Source organism: Arachis ipaensis, chromosome B09 (genome assembly GCF_000816755.2).
Source record: "Arachis ipaensis cultivar K30076 chromosome B09, Araip1.1, whole genome shotgun sequence".
In the NCBI taxonomy this organism is placed as follows: Eukaryota; Viridiplantae; Streptophyta; class Magnoliopsida; order Fabales; family Fabaceae; genus Arachis; species Arachis ipaensis.
The window spans coordinates 11537631-11555981 of record NC_029793.2 but is presented as its reverse complement, the minus strand read 5'-3'; the positions used below and the strand labels follow the sequence as shown (position 1 = coordinate 11555981).

Sequence of the window (18351 nt, the reverse complement as noted above, 5' to 3'; positions counted from 1 at the left end):
AATTTTTTTTGAATTCAGTTTCGCAACTTCTTTCACTTTTCGCGATGATTTTCAGAGACTTTTGAGAGATTTTGATTTTTATTTGAAATTTGAGCGTTGCAGTTTTGATTGAGGAAAAAAAATTGTTTGCCGTTATTCAAGAGTTAAGAAAGCGCATGTTTACACGCAATCTACACTGAAAGTCGTTTTTGTTGAATTTAGACCAAAAAAATTTGTGTATGTAACATATCTCCCGCTTTAAAAAAATACGAAAAAGTATAGGTAATTTTTTAATTTAAAAAAATATGTTTTGGTATAAAAACAAAATGAAAAAAATATTTATTGTGAAGAAGAAAATATTAAAATTTTATATAATTATTTAATTGAGATTGGTTCTATCAATTCAATTAATAACTTATCGGTTAAATTAATAAACCAACAAACTAATAACTTAACCAGTTCAGTTCTGACAACTATGATTTATGGAACTAACATCCCATTATCCTATTATGTTAGAAAAATTTGAGGAACCAACTACAATATAAGCCAACATCTTTTTATTTCTAATTTTGAAATTCTTAAAATTAGAATAGTGGGATGTTTTTTATTTTGGTAATGTATATTTTTTGTCCCTAATATTTGCAATTTTCTTCAAAAATATCTCTAGCTTTTAGTTACATTCAATTTTGTCCCTAACTTTTTTATGAGTCAAAATTATCCTTAGGGACAAAATTGAAAACTTCTAAGGGTAGTTTTAACACAAATAAAAAATATTAGGAATAAAATTGAATTAATCGAAAACGTTAGGAACAAAATTGAATGAACTTAAATGTTAGAGATATTTTTGAAAAAAAAATCACAAACATTTGGGACAAAAAATATACTTTATTATTTTTTTTTATAACGAACCTATTTTTTAATTAGTTAGTTTTACTTGTCTACACTCCTAATTAGTTCTCTAGAAAAACTTGTACCGTTAATTTTTACGATACCATTTACAAATACAATTTTCAATAAATTTATTCTTCTGTGGTTAAGAATGATTTTCGGTAGAAAAATATTACTGAATTTTTGTAACAGTTTTGTTCTCAACAGTATATACATATTCTTTGACCTTACTTCATATTCAAAAATCGAAAATATTTGATAATCAAAATAAATTAATCAAAATTTATCTTATTTATCATTCATTAATTATTATAATAATTAATAAATATTAAATAAGATAAGTTCTCGTGTTTTTTTTATTTCGCTAATATTACCGGAGAGACATTAATGTAGTCCTTAAAACATTGAATATGTATTATTAAAGACTAAAGTATCTGATTTTTCCCTTTATCTTCCCACCACTCATACAACATTATGTGATTGCTGCACTATTTTTTTTATCAAATAATGTTTATGCATTGTAGCATTTGTTTCCACTCAAGCTCACTGTTTTAGATATGAGAAATTCTTGGAAATCAGTCACTTTTAATATTTTTTGTCATTATTTTACCAACACAAATATTAAATTATTTTTAACAAGTAAATTTTATTAATTTATGTGTATAAATTTTAAAAAATTTAAATGCAAATTCTATTAATTCATGTGTGTAAAACAATAATAAATATAAATGCAAATTATATATTTAATGTGTACAAAATGTCTATAAATATGAGTACAAATTATTACTGACCAAATACTAGTAAAAAATGATAATATTTGCTGGCTATGTAACATTGCTCTTCATATAGATAGCATAAAAGAAAGAAAGAAAACCAAGCATCTTGCTGATATTGCTGCTATCATTCACGGGCAAGAACAAGAACTTGTTTGCCAACATTGCGACCATTAAAAAGGCCAACTAAAGCAGCAGGGCCGTTTTCAAGTCCCTCAGCTATGTCTTCCACATACACAATCTTCTCTTCTTTGATTTTCGGCACCACATACTCCACCAACTTGTGATACATCGGATAGTAATCGGTGACAGCAAGACCTTGCATACGAATCCGCTTCATTATGAGATTTCCCAGATTTGTTACCCCTTCAGGTTGAGCACGATTGTACTGCGAGATCATTCCACATACCACTATTCGGCCATGGACTCTCATATTTAGAAGCACAGCATCAAGTGTCTTCCCTCCAACGTTCTCAAAGTAAATGTCAATGCCTTCAGGGAAGTATCTGTTTTATAAAATGGTGAGAGTCAATATTATTCACTAGTGGGTAGTTGTTCAAAGGAAACTTTAACTCAAAGGCAGTTCAAGTTTTTATATCACAAACCTTTTCAATGCAGCATCGAGGTCAGGCTCTTCCTTGTAGTTAAAAGCATCATCGAATCCGAATTTATTCTTCAATAAATCCACCTGGTTGTAGAAAGATTAGTATTCAAGTGAAAGAATGTGAGCAACTCTAAAATGAAATAGCTTTCAGGTCTTGCCAATCATATGCTTTACAACATGTGGGTGAGGGGAGTTGATACAAGATAGGATTATTTGCAAACAATTTGATGAATAATACCTTGTCTTTACTTCCAGCACTTCCAACGACATAGCAACCGGTCAATTTCGCAAACTGGCCAACAAGTTGACCAACTGCACCAGAGGCTGCAGAAACAAAAACTTTCTCTCCTTTTTTAGGAAGCCCAACTTCAAAGAAACCAGCATAAGCAGTCATTCCTGGCATACCTGCAATCATAACAATAACAGGTTAAGCAACCCAAAAGGCAAAACAATCTCTGACAAGCAGTAAGGTATTGGTTCCAAATGAGTACAAAAGGTTATTTGATTTTCATTTCTTCCATATCATAGCTGGTCAGCCAAATACTCTATAACGAATAATGATCAATTCCAGCATTGCAAGTATAGTTAAGGGTTGCAGTTGCATATTATATTAACATCAAGTGTTTCATTCACCAAGAATCAATAAGAACTAGCTGTGGAAAGTTACATACCAAGAATTCCAGTATAGTATGAAAGTGGAACATCAGTGTGCTCGATTTTGAAAAGAATTCGAGATGAGGGGACCAAACTGTACTCTTCCCATTTAGTAAACCCCCACACCAAATCACCCTTCTTGTAATCCGGGTGTCCGGATTCCAGGACTTTAGCCACCCCATATCCAAATAATGGCTGCAATAATGCAACAATCAACAGTTAGTAGCTACATAAATTTATGATTGAAATAGAATCATCAACAGCAGAACAATGCTAAATGAATTGCTTCTTAGATCAAACGGCAAAACCAATTGTTTGGAATTTTGCAAAGTACCAACACAATTAAACCATGAAATTTTTCTTTTCACAAATTGTGGTTGATTTACTCTTCTCATTTCTTTTTCCTTTTTACAAACTTGTTTCCTATTTTAAGGTGGAAATTCAGGTGCAGTTAATTTTATCTGAAATTAATAGCTGAGAGCTATTAGATGACAATTTAATCAAACTTATCAAATTATTTATCGGTTCTCAGTTATCAACTTTACATAAATTTAACTGCAACCCTATTTTAATTGGATGAAAGTTGAAACAATGCTGTAAGTAAATTATTACTCTGATAAGTGATAATAACACGGCCACTGATGTTGGTTATTGATAACACAACATGAAGTAGTCTCAATTTTCTTCAGATATCATTCACTTACCTTCAAAATTGGTGACAAAGTCTAGAAACTTCCAAGCATACAGCACTTCAATTCATATTCTCAACAAGATTTCGCAGCTACTACTAATTTAAACACTAATCTAGAAATAGGTCACAATTATCAACTTTATAATCAAATTCCTGAGTTTTGGTTCCTCAATTACAATGATACGTAGCGTGAATAGCAAGGAAAAATTAACAGAATTTGCCAAGTGAAAAAAGAGGGAAAAAGAAAACTTACAGAGCCAGGGGCATATGGAAGGAACTTCTCAAGGATTCCTATGTCGCTCATAAGGTTTCGCATGAAAGGATCACAAGACAAATAGAGATTCTTGAGAAGGATCTCATTGGAACCTTCTGGAAGCTTGAGAGTGATGGTGTTTTCAACTAAGTCCAAGTCTGATTCCTTAAGGAAACCGGTGACATAATCCTTCAAAACCACTTGCTTGTTCTTCACTTCCGCCATTGATGGTGTCTCTCTCTTCTCTCTTTCACGCTTCCAATTATATTTATAACTTGCAAGATTTGCGTCATTGCTTACGATCTTAAGACAAGATAATACCAATTCACGTCACTATGATCATACTTTCAGTGTGAATGTTCTACCCTCTTCATTTATTTTCAAATTTTAATGCGCTGACTTCTAACTTCTGTGCGGAGGTTGCTACTTCGCTAATAAATTAAGGATTTAAAATCTTGACGATAAAATTACAAAATAAATTTTTTTTAATAAATTTATTATATATAAAATACATGTTAACTAAATTTATAAATTAAATTTAATTAATTAGTAAAATAAATACTTAAATAGGCAAATATAGACATAGTCTCCTATGCTATGGTCAGCAAAGAGTTAAGGACCTAAGGCAATCATTATTTAGTGTTTGGTAGATTTTAAAGAAATCTATTTTTAGTTATATACGACAATGAAATGTCACATATCAGAAAGTGTAAAAGGTTTTTATGAGTGACACCGAATTTGAGAACACAAACATTAAACAAATAATACTACTGGTTATAATTGAACCGATAATGAAATCAGTCAAGTTATTAGTTTATTAATTTATTGATTCAACCTTTTTTAGTGAAATCTATATTTATATTAATAATGGTACAAACTAAAATATAATTAATTCAAAAAATAGAGAATATAAAATTAAATTAAATTAGATATTTATAAAATTTAATTGAATGTTTAGTATATAATTAATTTTTGTCATATATGTAATAGAAAACAAAATAGCTGAGTGACAAGAAAGGAGTGCCTCAGTTAGGAGGTTCCCAGTTTGAACCTTCCCTTATTCGTCAGTGCCAACTAGCATTGGTTCTTAATTTAATTTAATTCTTTAATTATTTTATCTTATTATTAGAATATAAGGTACGGGTTAAGTTAATCTTAGTTAATATACTAATACTATGAGTAGGCAAAACATCACAATTAAGTGAATTAGTTAGAGGCATCATTTGGCCCACTAATAATAAGTTAATAACAGTCTAATGCATTCATGCATCTATCTAATTAATCATGAACATTTACAAATAGGTTAATAGATTTTAATATTATTATCTTACAATTGAGTGGGTTTAATTTAAACGTAAAAATAAAAAATACGTGATGGATATTATTTCACACTGATGAACTTTATAAAAGACTTTATTTTTAATAAATTTATTAATATATAATTATTTATATATTTTATCTTATCGTCTTAAATTTTTAAAAAAAATAATTTATTTTATGATGTGGTATTAAAAATTTTATGATCCAAATATTTAGAGTTTTATCTTTTTATCCAAAAAAAATTAAAAAAAACATATAAAAAAATTTATATAAAAATTTAAACAAATTTAAAAAATGCTCTTACTTAAAAGAGTAATGCTACACATCTGTTAGAAAGATAAGAGAGAACAATAAAAAAAATTGAATGTATTCAAATTATATGGAATAATACAATATAAAAAGATATTTATAAGTGTTAAGAGAATCGAAATAATAAATACGTAATATTCTATAATAAATATTCACATATGCTACATAATTTTAATAAATGCTAATTGATTCTAATATACTAGTCAATAGCCCGTACAATTGCACGGTCATGATACGAAAAATAAATAATTTGATATTTTAATTAGAATGAATAAATACAATTAGTTAAAATAGAACGCGCATGTTACTTTATGCCTATGATGCACGGACACTGACACGGACACGGGACACGACACGACACGGGACACATCGACACGCGAATTTTAAAATCTTACATGACACGGGGACACGCATATATATAAAATATAAAGTATTTTTTAGATAAATTGTAATGATATTTTAATATTTTATTGATATTAAAATATAAATTAAATTTTTTAATTATTTTTAATGTCTTATTTTAATTATATCAAGTATTTAAAATATTTTTTGTTTTAATAAATAATAATATATACTATATCTAAATTTATTTTAAGAATATATGTTAAGAATAAGACTGGACACGCCGACACGTGATGGTATTTAGGTGTGTCCAAGCGTGTCCGGAGAAAAATTTTTTATCTTTTTATTAAGACACGGTTGGACACAACAGACACGCGTGTCGGACGAGTGTCGGTGAGTGTCGTATCCGAAATGTGTCCGACATGCGGACAAGATAACTCAGCGAAGTGTCCGTGCTTCATAGCTTTATGCATTTATAAATAACCAAAAAAATATATATAACAAAATGCATACATATTAAAAAATAATGAGTGAAAGATATATTAAACAAAATAGAGACAGAATAAAAAAAATAAAAAAAAAGAAAAAAAAGAAAAAAAAGAAAAAAAAAATAAAAAAATTAAAAGAAAAGGATGAGAAATAGTAAAGTATTAATTTAGTAATATACATTCCATGAATTTTTTTCATAAATTCAAAAATTATTTAACTTTTTTAATTTGGTCAAATTTAAAAAGTGTGAAAAGATTATATGTAAGCATGTAATACATTAATTTGGTATTTTTTTTATAATTATCTTTTTTTAATTGTAAATACATTATACTATAACATTCTAAAATGTTTTTCAATTCTCTGTTAGTAATTTACCACAAAAATATAAATAAAAAATAAAACAGATAGAGAATCAAAATTAAAATCGTAATAATAATTGGTGGAGAGTGGCTACTCTCTTTTTTCTGATGTGGAGGTGAGAGTGAATTTAGAATTTTAGAATTAATGGGTTAAATATTTTACTAATTAAAAAACTTTTTAAAGATATTTTCGTAAATATACAATTTAGTAAATAGAAAAATAATTTGTTAAAACGTATTTGAATAAACTGAATCTTATAAAATAGGTTAACATTCTAATTTATCTTTATATTTAATACAATAAAGCAGTATCATTACAAAAAATAACCACAACATAAAATAACATTAATATAAAAACAAAACAAAATAAATTATAAAATCTTATCAAATATTTCTTTAAATACGATATTTTGAGTTAAAATAGAATCATCATTTTCCTCGCCAGATACCAAAATTCTTAAACCATCTTTGCTCTTTACTCGAGAAATAGCGACATAAAGTTGACCATGAGAAAATACCGGTCGACGCAAGAACAGTCCAACACTGGATAGAGTTTGACCTTGGCTCTTATTGATAGTCATTGCAAAACACAAGTTTATAGGAAATTGTCTCCGTTGAAATTTGAAAGGTATCCTAGCATCACTCGGAATTAAATTCATCCGAGGAATGAAAACTTTATCTCCAATGTGACTCCCTGAGACAATCTCAGCTCCAATCACATTTGTTCCTAGATCTCTAACAATAAGGCGAGTACCATTGCATAAGCCACCAGCTGGATCAATATTTCTCAACAAAATAATAGGCACGCCTTTCTTCAATTTCAATGAGTGATTCGGTAACCCTGAACATTTTATTTGATTCAAAAACTCAGTATTTATCCAATCAACATCAACGTCACAATAAGCATCACTACCACATATAGAATCAGCACTTAGATACTCTTTTTCTGCCCCAGGTAGCAATTGAACAATGTGATCATTGATTTCTTCAACAATTTCTACTGTTGGAGCTAATATGGCTCTGTCTTGGAAAAAACCAGTATCATCAAAGTTTCTAACTATGTCAGGATAAATTGCATTTATAATATCATCAACTGGATTATCAGAAGGAAAAATCAGAAACTCATTTGGAATTTTAACTAAAAGCTTTTTGTTAATTATTGTCCCAATACGCCCTTCTCCAATCTGAAGAATCCAATCGGAAAACCTTTTCAATTCGTCCAAATTTGATTGATTTGTAGCACTTTCTAATCGCATATTTTTTGTCAACGTCAACACTTCAAAGTGCTTCCAAAGAATTGAAGAATTGATTGATGCCATAATAATCTCAGCACGAGAAGCTTTAGGAATAACAGGCAAAACCTGTCGAAAATCACCTCCAAGAACAATGATTTTTTCCCCAAAAGGTAGATCTTTGTAAGACACTAAAATCGACATCATTATGTCTCAAAAACTTCTGTCTAAAGCTTCAAATGCCAACTTGTTAGTCATTGGAGCTTCATCCCAAATAATCAGCTCAGCAAGCCGAATTAAATCAGCCTTAGGACTATTTTTCGGAATTCTACAAATAGTATCTTCATTCAATTCAAGTGGGATACCAAACATAGAATGAGCTGTCTTACCACCAGGTAACAATAATGAAGCAATTCCATTTGAAGCAACATTAATAACAATTCTTCTTTGAGAACGCAATTTGGCAGATAAGAGTCTATACAAAAAAGTTTTTCCAGTCCCACCAAACCCATAAATGAAAAGCAACCCATGTTCCTTGTTAGTAACACAATGTATAATCCTATTATAGATTGACTTCTGTTCTTCATTCAACTTTGAAAAATTTGAATCGTGTTCTTCAAGCATCACAGAAATGTCATATTCCAATTCACGCAACACCATAGAATTACTAAATTCTGAGACCAAATCAACATTAGGAAGAGGCATACCAGCAAAATCTCTTAATGATTTTCCATTGGCCTGTAGCAATTTCTCTATCTCTATTAGACAAAATGTTTGTAACTCTTCGTCAGTCATTGTTATTCCTGCAATATATTTTTTTTCAGTTAGTAAATTCATCAATATATCAAAAACTTATATTGTTTGAAAATTTTCCCTATCATGCTATGTATGTATTTCAAACTTTGTGCATATCACTTTCTATTTATTTATTGTTAAGAGTTTTTCTTAATCCTATAAATAAAAAAGATAAACTAAAGATTAAGTAAATATCTGGAAAACGAAGCTCACTTCGTTTGTAATAAATGATATCATCAGATAAATATTTCCAAGTTTGATTCCAAACTAAAACGGGCCTAGAGACAAAATCAGATATTAACAATGAAACAAAAAGTTTTCTCAATTGGGCGCCAGAAGATAACTCAGCTGCTTCATTAATGGCCAAGACAAACTCATTATCATCTATTAAAAAACCCATAGCAGAACATGCCTCTTGGAATGTATCATATAAAACAGAATTGACAGTCTTTATACTTCGAAAACTGGTGCATTCTCTTTGCACATTGAGAAGCATACGCATATAAAATAGCTCACCAGTTGAAGGATGAACAAAACTCAATCTTCCTATAGAAAATCCCCTTCTTCTTGGTTTTCACTGTCGAGATTGTAAATCATAAACGAATTTACTTGGGAACTCAACATATGTTAGTGTTCGCCCTTCAACATATGTTCGATTAGCCATCATTCAAGCAGTAAACATTGTCATCAAATCTCTATTTCTTATTAAAACAGAGCCAATAGTATCATGATCATCGAACACAACATGCTGCTGATTAGGTAAATGAAATGTGAGTCTTTGCATAGGTGGCCATCTATGATGAATTTCATATGCAAAAGTTTTCCACATTGATTCACAAGGTGAAAGATACCGACAATCATAATACTGTTTGATCTCATCAACCACTTCAAAAGAATGAGTTGTCTCAGTTGAATGACTAATGGTTGCAATTACACGATCTGGACCCTTGTTAATGTACTTGAAAAGATACTTTATAACATTTGACTTGTTGCAAAATTCCAAATTGATATGAGCCTGGTACTTCATCAACAATAATGGATTATATGGAACAACAAATCTATTATCAAGATCAACACCATGACTTTTAACTGTAACACCAATATCTCGACGCTTGTAAATAGGATAACCATCTTCATCAAAACTCGTATAATTAACAAACTGCTTCGGATAAAACTTGGATCATCTTCCATCTTTCATGCATGGAGAAGTTGGTCTTACCCTACCACAAGGGCTATGAATCATGTATTTACTAACCACACTATACAAATGTGGAAACTTCATAGGATTAGAAAGTTCTGCACAAATCAACTCATCAACAATTTTAATATTCTGCAATCTATTCCTTCCATCAAGCCAAAGTAGAATATGTGCATGTGACAAACCTCTTTTTTGAAACTCAATTGTATACATACCTAAAAAGTAAAAAAATATCTGAAAATATAGAAATTTTTATAAGTAAGCATAAATTTAATATAGAATTCTCTATATTCGATATACCTGCATTAAGAGGACCAAAAAAAACACCATTCTTAAGATCATTAAGAAGACACTTCATATTAGCATGAAAGACTCGGCAAGCAATGTCTGGCCGATTAGCAATTGGAACTTGATCACGATTAGTATATCTTTGAAACTCAGGCCAGTTTGGATTGCAAGTAAGGGTAAGAAATAGATCTGGATACCCAAAATGTTTACAAATAGCCATAGCATCTTGGCAATTATTAAACATGTAACGTTTACCACCAGTGAAGGAAGAAGGCAAAATCACTCGAGTACCAATTGATGATGCTTCAGTATCACCGCATCGCATAGCTTCTTCAATACCTTGTAAGACTTCTCCTCTAATTGTGCTCTGTTTTTTCCTGATTTCATAAAGCCTCTGTGACTCAATCATAGAGAATGAATCAACAACAAACTGTTGGAACAATCTTCTAGACTTATGAATAATGCTATCATCATGCTCTCTCATTTGCAAACGAAAACAGATAAATTCTCGCACAGACACTCTAGTCCTTCTCCCTGCAACATTTATATCTTGAATATCTCGATAAGGAATACCCAATTGATAACCATCTTCCCCGTAAGGAAAAAGCAAGGGATATTACAATGGCCAGTATAAAGCATGTGTCTCATATATTCTTTGAAGTTGGCCAGCTACAGATTTAACAATGACATCACGACCAGTATCAGAAGAATCAAAATCACCAACAACCAAAGCAGCAACTTCATCGCACGAAGGATAATTATAAACTCTTCGATCACGTTCTCTTTGACTAAACAATTTCAAAGAAAACACCTCAGACGGGTGATTCTCATGGAATTCTCTCACTCTTCTAAATGATTGTGCTATGGGATTGTGTTGATCAATCATTTGGGTCAAATCAATTATCAACTGTCTATCTATATTTAAACTTTGCCTATAATTAAGAAAAATAGTAACACAATATTACTAAGTAATTTTACTTAAAATGAAGAAACATGCATTTTTTATAATTAGAATGAATCTTAACAACAATATTTAAACAATAAGATACGAACATTTTGATTATAATAATCAAAGTTACATTCATATTAGTATCTTACCAACTAAAAATTAAATTGAAAATAAAAGAAACAAATTAGAATTACAAACAATCATAACAAAATTTTTGTAAGAGTTGACCTTACCCAAATATTCCTTCTCTATGCGTTAACTCATGTTCTGTGTCATATATGTATAATTGGACAAATTTTGGAACTTGACCAGCCTGAGGTAATAAACTTTCAATCCTATGATAATTTTGGCCACTTATGATGAATTGTGGTGGGCCAGTTCCATCATTCACTGAGTCTATTACTTTACCACCAAAAGAAGTGAAAGCAAACATACTATTATAATACCGAATTTTCTTCTGAAACAGTAAAGACTTACTATCATGACCATGAATCAAAATATATAATAAATTTGGAGCTTTCTGAAGATACGGTAATTGAATTTTTCCTTGAAAACAACAAAGTGCAAAAAGAGGCTGATTAATTCTTGACCATTTTTCAACCCGCTCTAGTAACCAAAACGACGCACCACAATATAGACAAGTATACACAGGATCACCAATATCGAGACAACCTACAAAAATGAATAAAAAATTTAAATAATAAACAAATCCTTACAAATTTAACTAAATAAAAAATTATATTAAATGAAGACTTAAATGCTTCTTAATTTTTTTTTACTTAAAAAAATATACCAGTAAAACAATTAAAGATTCAGAAATTATTCACTGGATACTCATTGTCTATAAATTGAAAATATAAATATTTAATAATAATAATAATAATCTAACCAAATTTGAGACACTTATATTGAAAGTATTTAAAATCAATGAATACTATTTTTTATCATATTATATTTGGTAAAAAAAATGTCATAAAATTTATTACGACCAGAATATTGAAATTATAAAGGAACATAACGTGACTAAATATACTGAATGAGTAGATTATATCTAAATTAATACGAAAAATGCAAATTCCATAAATAAATCAATTATAAGTATACTGAAATACCTTGAATTTCACTTTGTGAAAAAAGTGGATGATCAATAGGAGACCGAAGCTCATTCCAAGAATTTACAGTAGGATCATGTATTTCAGAGTCATCTTGATTTGGGTTTTTATTATAAAACAAAAAAACTTATTATAAATAAATCAAATATAAAGATATACACGTCAAAGAAATATTTAAACAGACAATCATGAATTATGAATTTATTAATAACTAAATGCATAATAAACAACATAAAAAAATCTAAGTTAACGAAGAAATTAGAAAATTTGAAACAATAAACTCATACCTGATAATATGAAATTGGCATTAATAATTGGAGTATCTTGCAAAATAATTGATTCCTCTAAAGAAAAAAAAAAGAACTTTAAATGTAAAATTAAAACTATGGGAAGATCAAAAAAATTAAATAGGTAGGTTAATAAATACCACATACAAATATATTTGAACTTAAAATAAGAGAAACATTAGAAGTAGGAACAACATCAAACAATAAAGCATAGAAATCCAACCAATGATATTAATTGAACACCGATTTTATAATAGTAACAAACATCTGTAATGAAAAGATGTAAATTTTAATTTCTTTCAAAAAAATCCAAAAGTGAATATAGCAAAACTGGCCTCTTCTATCTTCAACTTGTTGCCCTCTCTTTCTCGTTAAATAATTTTTTCTATATAATCTTGCAGTAGCATAAGATTGAGACATTTTATGAAATTTTAACCAAGCTAAAGGAATTTAGAACCAACTAATATTCACTATAATGGTATTTCGAATAAAGTAGTACTTTCTTTTTAGACACCACTTCAGTTATATATAACCCAAAAAAAAAAGAAATCAAAGAAATAAGTAGAAACGCTTTTCAGAATACTCTTAAAGCATGGAAGTAATGCAGCAGACTTGTGAAACTTAGCATCCAATTTATAGACAGAGAAATGAAACCAATTCAGGATTTAAATTATAAAATTTGAACCATGGAGGGAAAAAAATAAAAGATCATTGTGTATATAACACTCACTTTGAAATTAAGGACCACGCTGGAAAGAAGGATGAGCACTGATTATGAGGTAAAACAGTATGAATGACCATCACATCATCGAAAATTTGACAGCAATCAACACCTACCAATCGAATGTGCAGAAGGCAGATAATCATCCATCCGAAGAATGAAGAGCAGGAGATCTGACGTGATTTGTAGAAAGGGAAGGTTTTTCCTTTTTGAAAGAAAATCTATCACCAGAGAGGCCATAAAAGTACTTGCTAATGCGATTGATTTGCAATAAATGACAAAGGGGAGTTAGTCACAAGTAACAATACCTACTCTCATTGACCAAATAACTTTTTTGATAGAATAATAGAAGATAGTACTATTTGTTATAGAAGATGATGTCATTTCTCCCATCAAACCACCAAAATCTGATTTTTCATGTGAGGGTACTCAGAAAAACAGGAAAGAGAATCACTTTCCCCACCTAACCACACATCCAATCCATTTTTTGTTTTTGAAGAAAAATTCAAAAACCAACATCCCATCATAACTTCGAAACTGACAAAATAAAATGAGAAAGCAACAACTTTGACTGACATCAGAATCATGTATAAAAGAATGAGATGAGATCACAAATAACATCATTCAAACTAACATCCCATCACAACTTCAGAAGAATGGAATTCACATTATATTTTTAACAATTTGAAACATATAATAATAAAAATACAACCTCACCTCCCTAGAACTGATTGAGAAACAATCTATACATACTATGATTTGATGAGCACTTTAACAAAAACTAACTCCCATCACAACTATTAGATCTAAATTACTAAAAAAGAACCACTAAATTTGTCTAATTACCACTCAAAACTAATCAATGAAGTATAAAATGAGAAATTGAATTAACTATAATTTGATGAGCACTTTGACAAAAATCAACTCCCATCGCAGCTATTAGTTCCAAATTACTAAGAATAAAAGAACACCAAATTTATCTAATTACCACTCAAAACTGACCAATGAACTATAAAATGAGAAACTGAATTAATTAAGAAGCTTATACGCTAAACACCACAATACATATATACTAATGATATCAGCATGACAATGTGCAAAACCAACAACCTTATAACAATAAGCCTAATCCAACCACGATTATCAAGAAAAACATAGGATATATAAAAGAACTGATTTTGAACAGATAGATAGTAAAACATATGATGATATGAAGGAACTACATTATTCATAAATGAAATTGAACATATAAACTACATTCATATCAAAATTACATGATTCTAGCAATAAATCAATGAAATTGTGGGAATCACAAAGTCATTTATGAATGGCTCCCGAAGCACCAAAACATGATGAAATTTCAAGAAATTGAATAAAATTACAAAGAGGGAGCTGAAATTAAAGAAAACAATAGGAGAATATGACAGAATCATATTACATTCTTCTTTAATATTTCTATAAAAATGAGAAGAGAAGGATGAAACTCTTTTCTCAGTCAAACTGAGAGAGAAAAAGTGAAGTACAATATGATAAGAATGAATGAAGACATTCTCCTAATGCATCTAAAACAACTTTGCATAACCTAATAAATAGCATACATGCTTGAAATCACATGAACAGAATCTTCTCTCACACCAAAGACCATAACAATAATAAAATTCAACAAATGTGTATCTAACCAATCACATCAACTACACAATTTCTCAGGTTACTTTCTATCAAAATGAACTTGTATCTATAGAGAAAAACTACCTACCTTAATTGCCCTAACCTCCTAACAATGACTTCATCCTAAATTTCACAGCAATCAACCACTAAAAAATTCAAAGGCTATTCACTTAGCCATAGCTGATGAGATACTGGGTATGATATTCTCATTCTCATTCAAGAGGAAAGTACACTATTTATATATACTTATCTCAATTCATGTGATATATTAGCATTTTTAAATAAATGAAATGACCTTTAACCCATGATCTGATTTAGCTCTTTCACTTAAAGAAAAGAAAATTGACTTCCAAGACACAAAACTTATATCCAATTGTATTTAATCTGTAATCTATCTCTAGTATCTAATAATAGATATTGATACATTGATATCGATGTCAGAGAAGGCATTTGAAAGAAAACTAATAGATTCCTCATAATTCTTGATATAAAGCCATGCAAGAATGACTAATATAGTAATACCTCTGATAAATAATCCAACATAATTCCTAATATTTAATTAAAAGCAAAACACAAGCTACAATAACCATAGCAAATTAGATTCAATTGATAGAGAAAAGAAAATGCAGTTAACCCAGAAAAAATTATTAGCTATTTTCTGTTAATTTTTTGTATAGACATATAAAGCTCGAGAGATATTGATTTTGAATAAAAGGAAAAGATCATAAAAGGAAATCAATGATAGAATTAACCCATCATACCCTGGTCTTCAACTTCCAGCCTCATCAATCTCCGAATTTGCCACTCTCCTGTTCTTCACAGACCGATAGAACTCCTCACAAAACTCATGAAACTTTGTGTCGGAATCGAAAATTTCTCTATCGGAGAATTATCCTTCAGGAACCTCTGATCACATTGGAGTAGGTGGAGCATCAGTGGCTGTGGCAAACCGGGAACAATGCACTGGCGGGGTATCGAAGGCGGACGGCATGGAAGAGTTCAACGACGATGATTGCGGCGAGAAGCATCGCCAAGGGAGAAGAAGGTGTTGCTAGTTGGGCTTGAAGGGGAATTGTTGGAGATGAAGGACCTGAAACCAAAAAGGTTTAAATAAAAAATAAAATTAAAAATATTACAAAATGGAAAGAAGACGAAAGAGAAGAAGAAGAAAAGAGCTGCGTACCATTGTTGATGGGTGAAGAATCATAAGCCATAGCTGTTTTTCTGTCTTCCTTACCTCTTCTTCTTCCTAACCTCATTTCTTTATTTCCTTCGTTGGACTCTTGGGCTTGAATTTTGTCCGAAAAAGAAAAATCAAAAAAAGAAAAAGTGGGTTAGAAATAACTCTCTTGCTGTCGTACATACCTATTACAATTACCTAATCCCTTTGACTATAGATTTTGAAATCTAATAAATCTATTCTATGAATAGACTGTAAAAACAAAAAGATAAAGAAGAGAATTTTTTTCTAAGAAAATTTTAAATTCTATGAAAATTCTACCTCGGTGATGTTTCCTCTTGAATTCTAGTATGTATAGATTCTAACATCTCCTCAAATTTAAGTGGCACACTTGAGTTTGAAACTTATTTAAAACAACGAAATAAAGAAAAAAATGGTAGAAAACTGATAGAACGGATACAGACGAAACTGCCGCAAGGAAGCGCAGACGGAACTGTCGAAAGAAAACACAGACGAAACGACTACAAGTTAGCGCAGACGAACTGTCACAAGAAAATGTACACGGAACTGCCGTAAGGAAGCGCAGACACAACTGCTGAAAAAATGGCGAATTGCCCAAAAACTGTCGAAAAGTGGTAAACTGCGAAGAGATGGAAAAATATTGGAGGTTGACGAAAAATATTTGGTTTCTCCATGAGAATATGTATGCAGCAGATGACAATGGTGTTTGATTCATTAGATTCGAAAAGACAGAAAACGGAAAGGATAAGCTAATCGGTAAAGTAAAAAAAGTATCAAAAGAGTGACAAAAGATGACTAAATCCCCATTTTGGACCCTAAGATTCACGCTATTATTCATTTTGGTCCCCTAAATTCAAAATTACCTATATTGGTCCTTCAGATTTAAGTCCGGACACCAATGTGGTCCCTCGACTCTTTCCGACGATGACTAGACAAACGGAATACTGAGATGGCACCCTCCCTACCATGCTGGATGATGAGTAAACGACATTGTTTACCCTTGGCACCCAAACAAGTTAGAAATGTCGTCGCTTTATATATGAAGGGAGAAGGAACGATGGAAACCCAAAATAAAGTATTCTTCTTCTTCGCTACTTCCACTATTCTTCATTTCTAACTTGTTTGGGCGTCAAGGGTAAACGACGTCGTTTACTCATCATCTAGCGTGGCAGGAAAGGTGCCATCTCAGCACTCCATTTGCCTAATCATCGTCGGAAAGGATCGAAGGACCATATTGGTGTCCGAATTTAAATATGGAGGACTAATATAGATAATTTTAAATTTTGGAGACCAAATTAAGTAATCACGTGAATTTCAGGGACCAAAATGGAAACTTAGTCATTTATAAAAAAAAATAGCATAAAAAATGTGAAAATACGTTAATTTTATCAGAAAAAACAATCTATCTTCTTTAAGAAATATATCATGGCTCTGATGGACTGATACCATGTTAAAAAAATAAGAGAGAATCACACAAAATTACAGTTATATATTTGTCTTATATATGGTCCTTTCATGCGAAACCTTATGAAGGTTACACAGGAGGCGCTGAGGCATTCCTTCCATATGCCCCTGGCTCTGTAAATTATATATTTCCTTGCTGTTTACGCTATACATCATTCTCATTGAGGAACCTGAACTCAAGAATTTGATTATAAAGTTGATAATTGTGTGGTATTTCTAGATTATTTTTCAAATTATTAGGAGCTGTGAAATCTTACTGAGAATATAAATTAGAAGTGCCGTATATTTGGTACTTTCTAGTATTTTGTCACGTATTTTTAAGTTAAGAGTATAATATCTGAAGAAAATTGAGACTAATTGTCAATAACTGAGTATGATAACTAAGTATGTTGTGTTATCAATAACTAATTACAATATTGTTGTCATCTAATTAAAATAGAAAACAATTTTGTGAAAAGAAGAAAAAATGAGTAGCAGAGTAAATCAACCACAATTTGTGAAAAGAAAAATTTCATGGTTTAATGGTGTTGGTACTCTGCAAAACCATCCAATGACTGGTTTTGCCTAAAATTCTGAAAATCAAACGAGTCATAGAGGTTCAATGTTTAAAAATTCATCCGAAATTCAATTGAAAATGGAATCGGATATAATAAATAGGTGAATTTTACCAAATTTTTAATAAAATAATATATAATTTATCTTTTATGTCATGTCAACTTTTAATTGGATGATATAATTCATAACTTAATTATAAAATAATTCTACCATGATTAAG

The 18351-nt window shown here is 30.3% G+C and overlaps 3 protein-coding genes across 15 annotated transcripts in view; 1 reads left to right on the top strand and 2 right to left on the bottom strand.

The window, feature by feature from the left end:
• The window catches only part of LOC107615010 (2-alkenal reductase (NADP(+)-dependent)), a 52523-nt gene that overhangs the window by 16310 nt on the left and 17862 nt on the right, over positions 1 to 18351 (top strand). For all 3 annotated transcript variants that reach the window (XM_021111997.1, XM_021111996.1, XM_021111995.1), the window contains exon 2: positions 17676 to 17692. In XM_021111997.1, the coding sequence (XP_020967656.1) occupies positions 17676 to 17692 (17 nt within the window). The remainder of the gene's footprint in view (positions 1 to 17675; positions 17693 to 18351) is intronic.
• On the bottom strand, positions 1587 to 4147 carry LOC107617219 (2-alkenal reductase (NADP(+)-dependent)). The gene is made up of 5 exons (XM_016318974.2): positions 3843 to 4147; positions 2916 to 3093; positions 2483 to 2649; positions 2246 to 2328; positions 1587 to 2146 (listed from the first exon to the last, which is right to left on the bottom strand). The coding sequence occupies exons 1-5, from the start codon at positions 4065 to 4067 to the stop codon at positions 1768 to 1770; spliced, it is 1032 nt and encodes a 343-aa protein (XP_016174460.1). The 5' UTR covers positions 4068 to 4147; the 3' UTR covers positions 1587 to 1767.
• Positions 9374 to 18351, bottom strand: part of LOC107617222 — an 11286-nt gene continuing 2308 nt past the window's right edge. The window contains exons 1-9 of one of the 11 annotated variants that reach the window (XR_002354238.1): positions 16095 to 16299; positions 15673 to 16001; positions 15056 to 15057; positions 13360 to 13671; positions 12523 to 12579; positions 12236 to 12328; positions 11357 to 11795; positions 10187 to 11106; positions 9374 to 10101 (exon numbers count right to left, since the gene is read on the bottom strand). Coding sequence is in view for 1 of the 11 variants with exons in the window: in XM_016318977.2 (XP_016174463.2) it covers positions 10791 to 11106; positions 11357 to 11795; positions 12236 to 12328; positions 12523 to 12579; positions 13360 to 13494; positions 15673 to 15697 (1065 nt within the window). In the remaining 10 variants the exon portion in view is untranslated. Of the gene's footprint in view, positions 11107 to 11356; positions 11796 to 12235; positions 12329 to 12522; positions 12580 to 12857; positions 13254 to 13359; positions 15028 to 15055; positions 15058 to 15667; positions 16002 to 16094; positions 16310 to 16975; positions 16987 to 18351 lie in introns of those variants that run through there. The other 10 variants (XR_002354241.1, XR_002354237.1, XR_002354240.1 and 7 more) reach the window with 10 other exon arrangements.

Coding starts and splice junctions, on each gene's coding strand:
- LOC107617219 (XM_016318974.2), bottom strand. CDS start 4,067: ATGGCGGAAGTGAAGAACAAGCAAGTGGTTTTGAAGGATTATGTCACC. Junction 3,094..3,842: donor TTCCATATGCCCCTGGCTCT/GTAAGTTTTCTT, acceptor GCATTATTGCAG/CCATTATTTGGATATGGGGT. Junction 2,650..2,915: donor ATACTATACTGGAATTCTTG/GTATGTAACTTT, acceptor TTATGATTGCAG/GTATGCCAGGAATGACTGCT.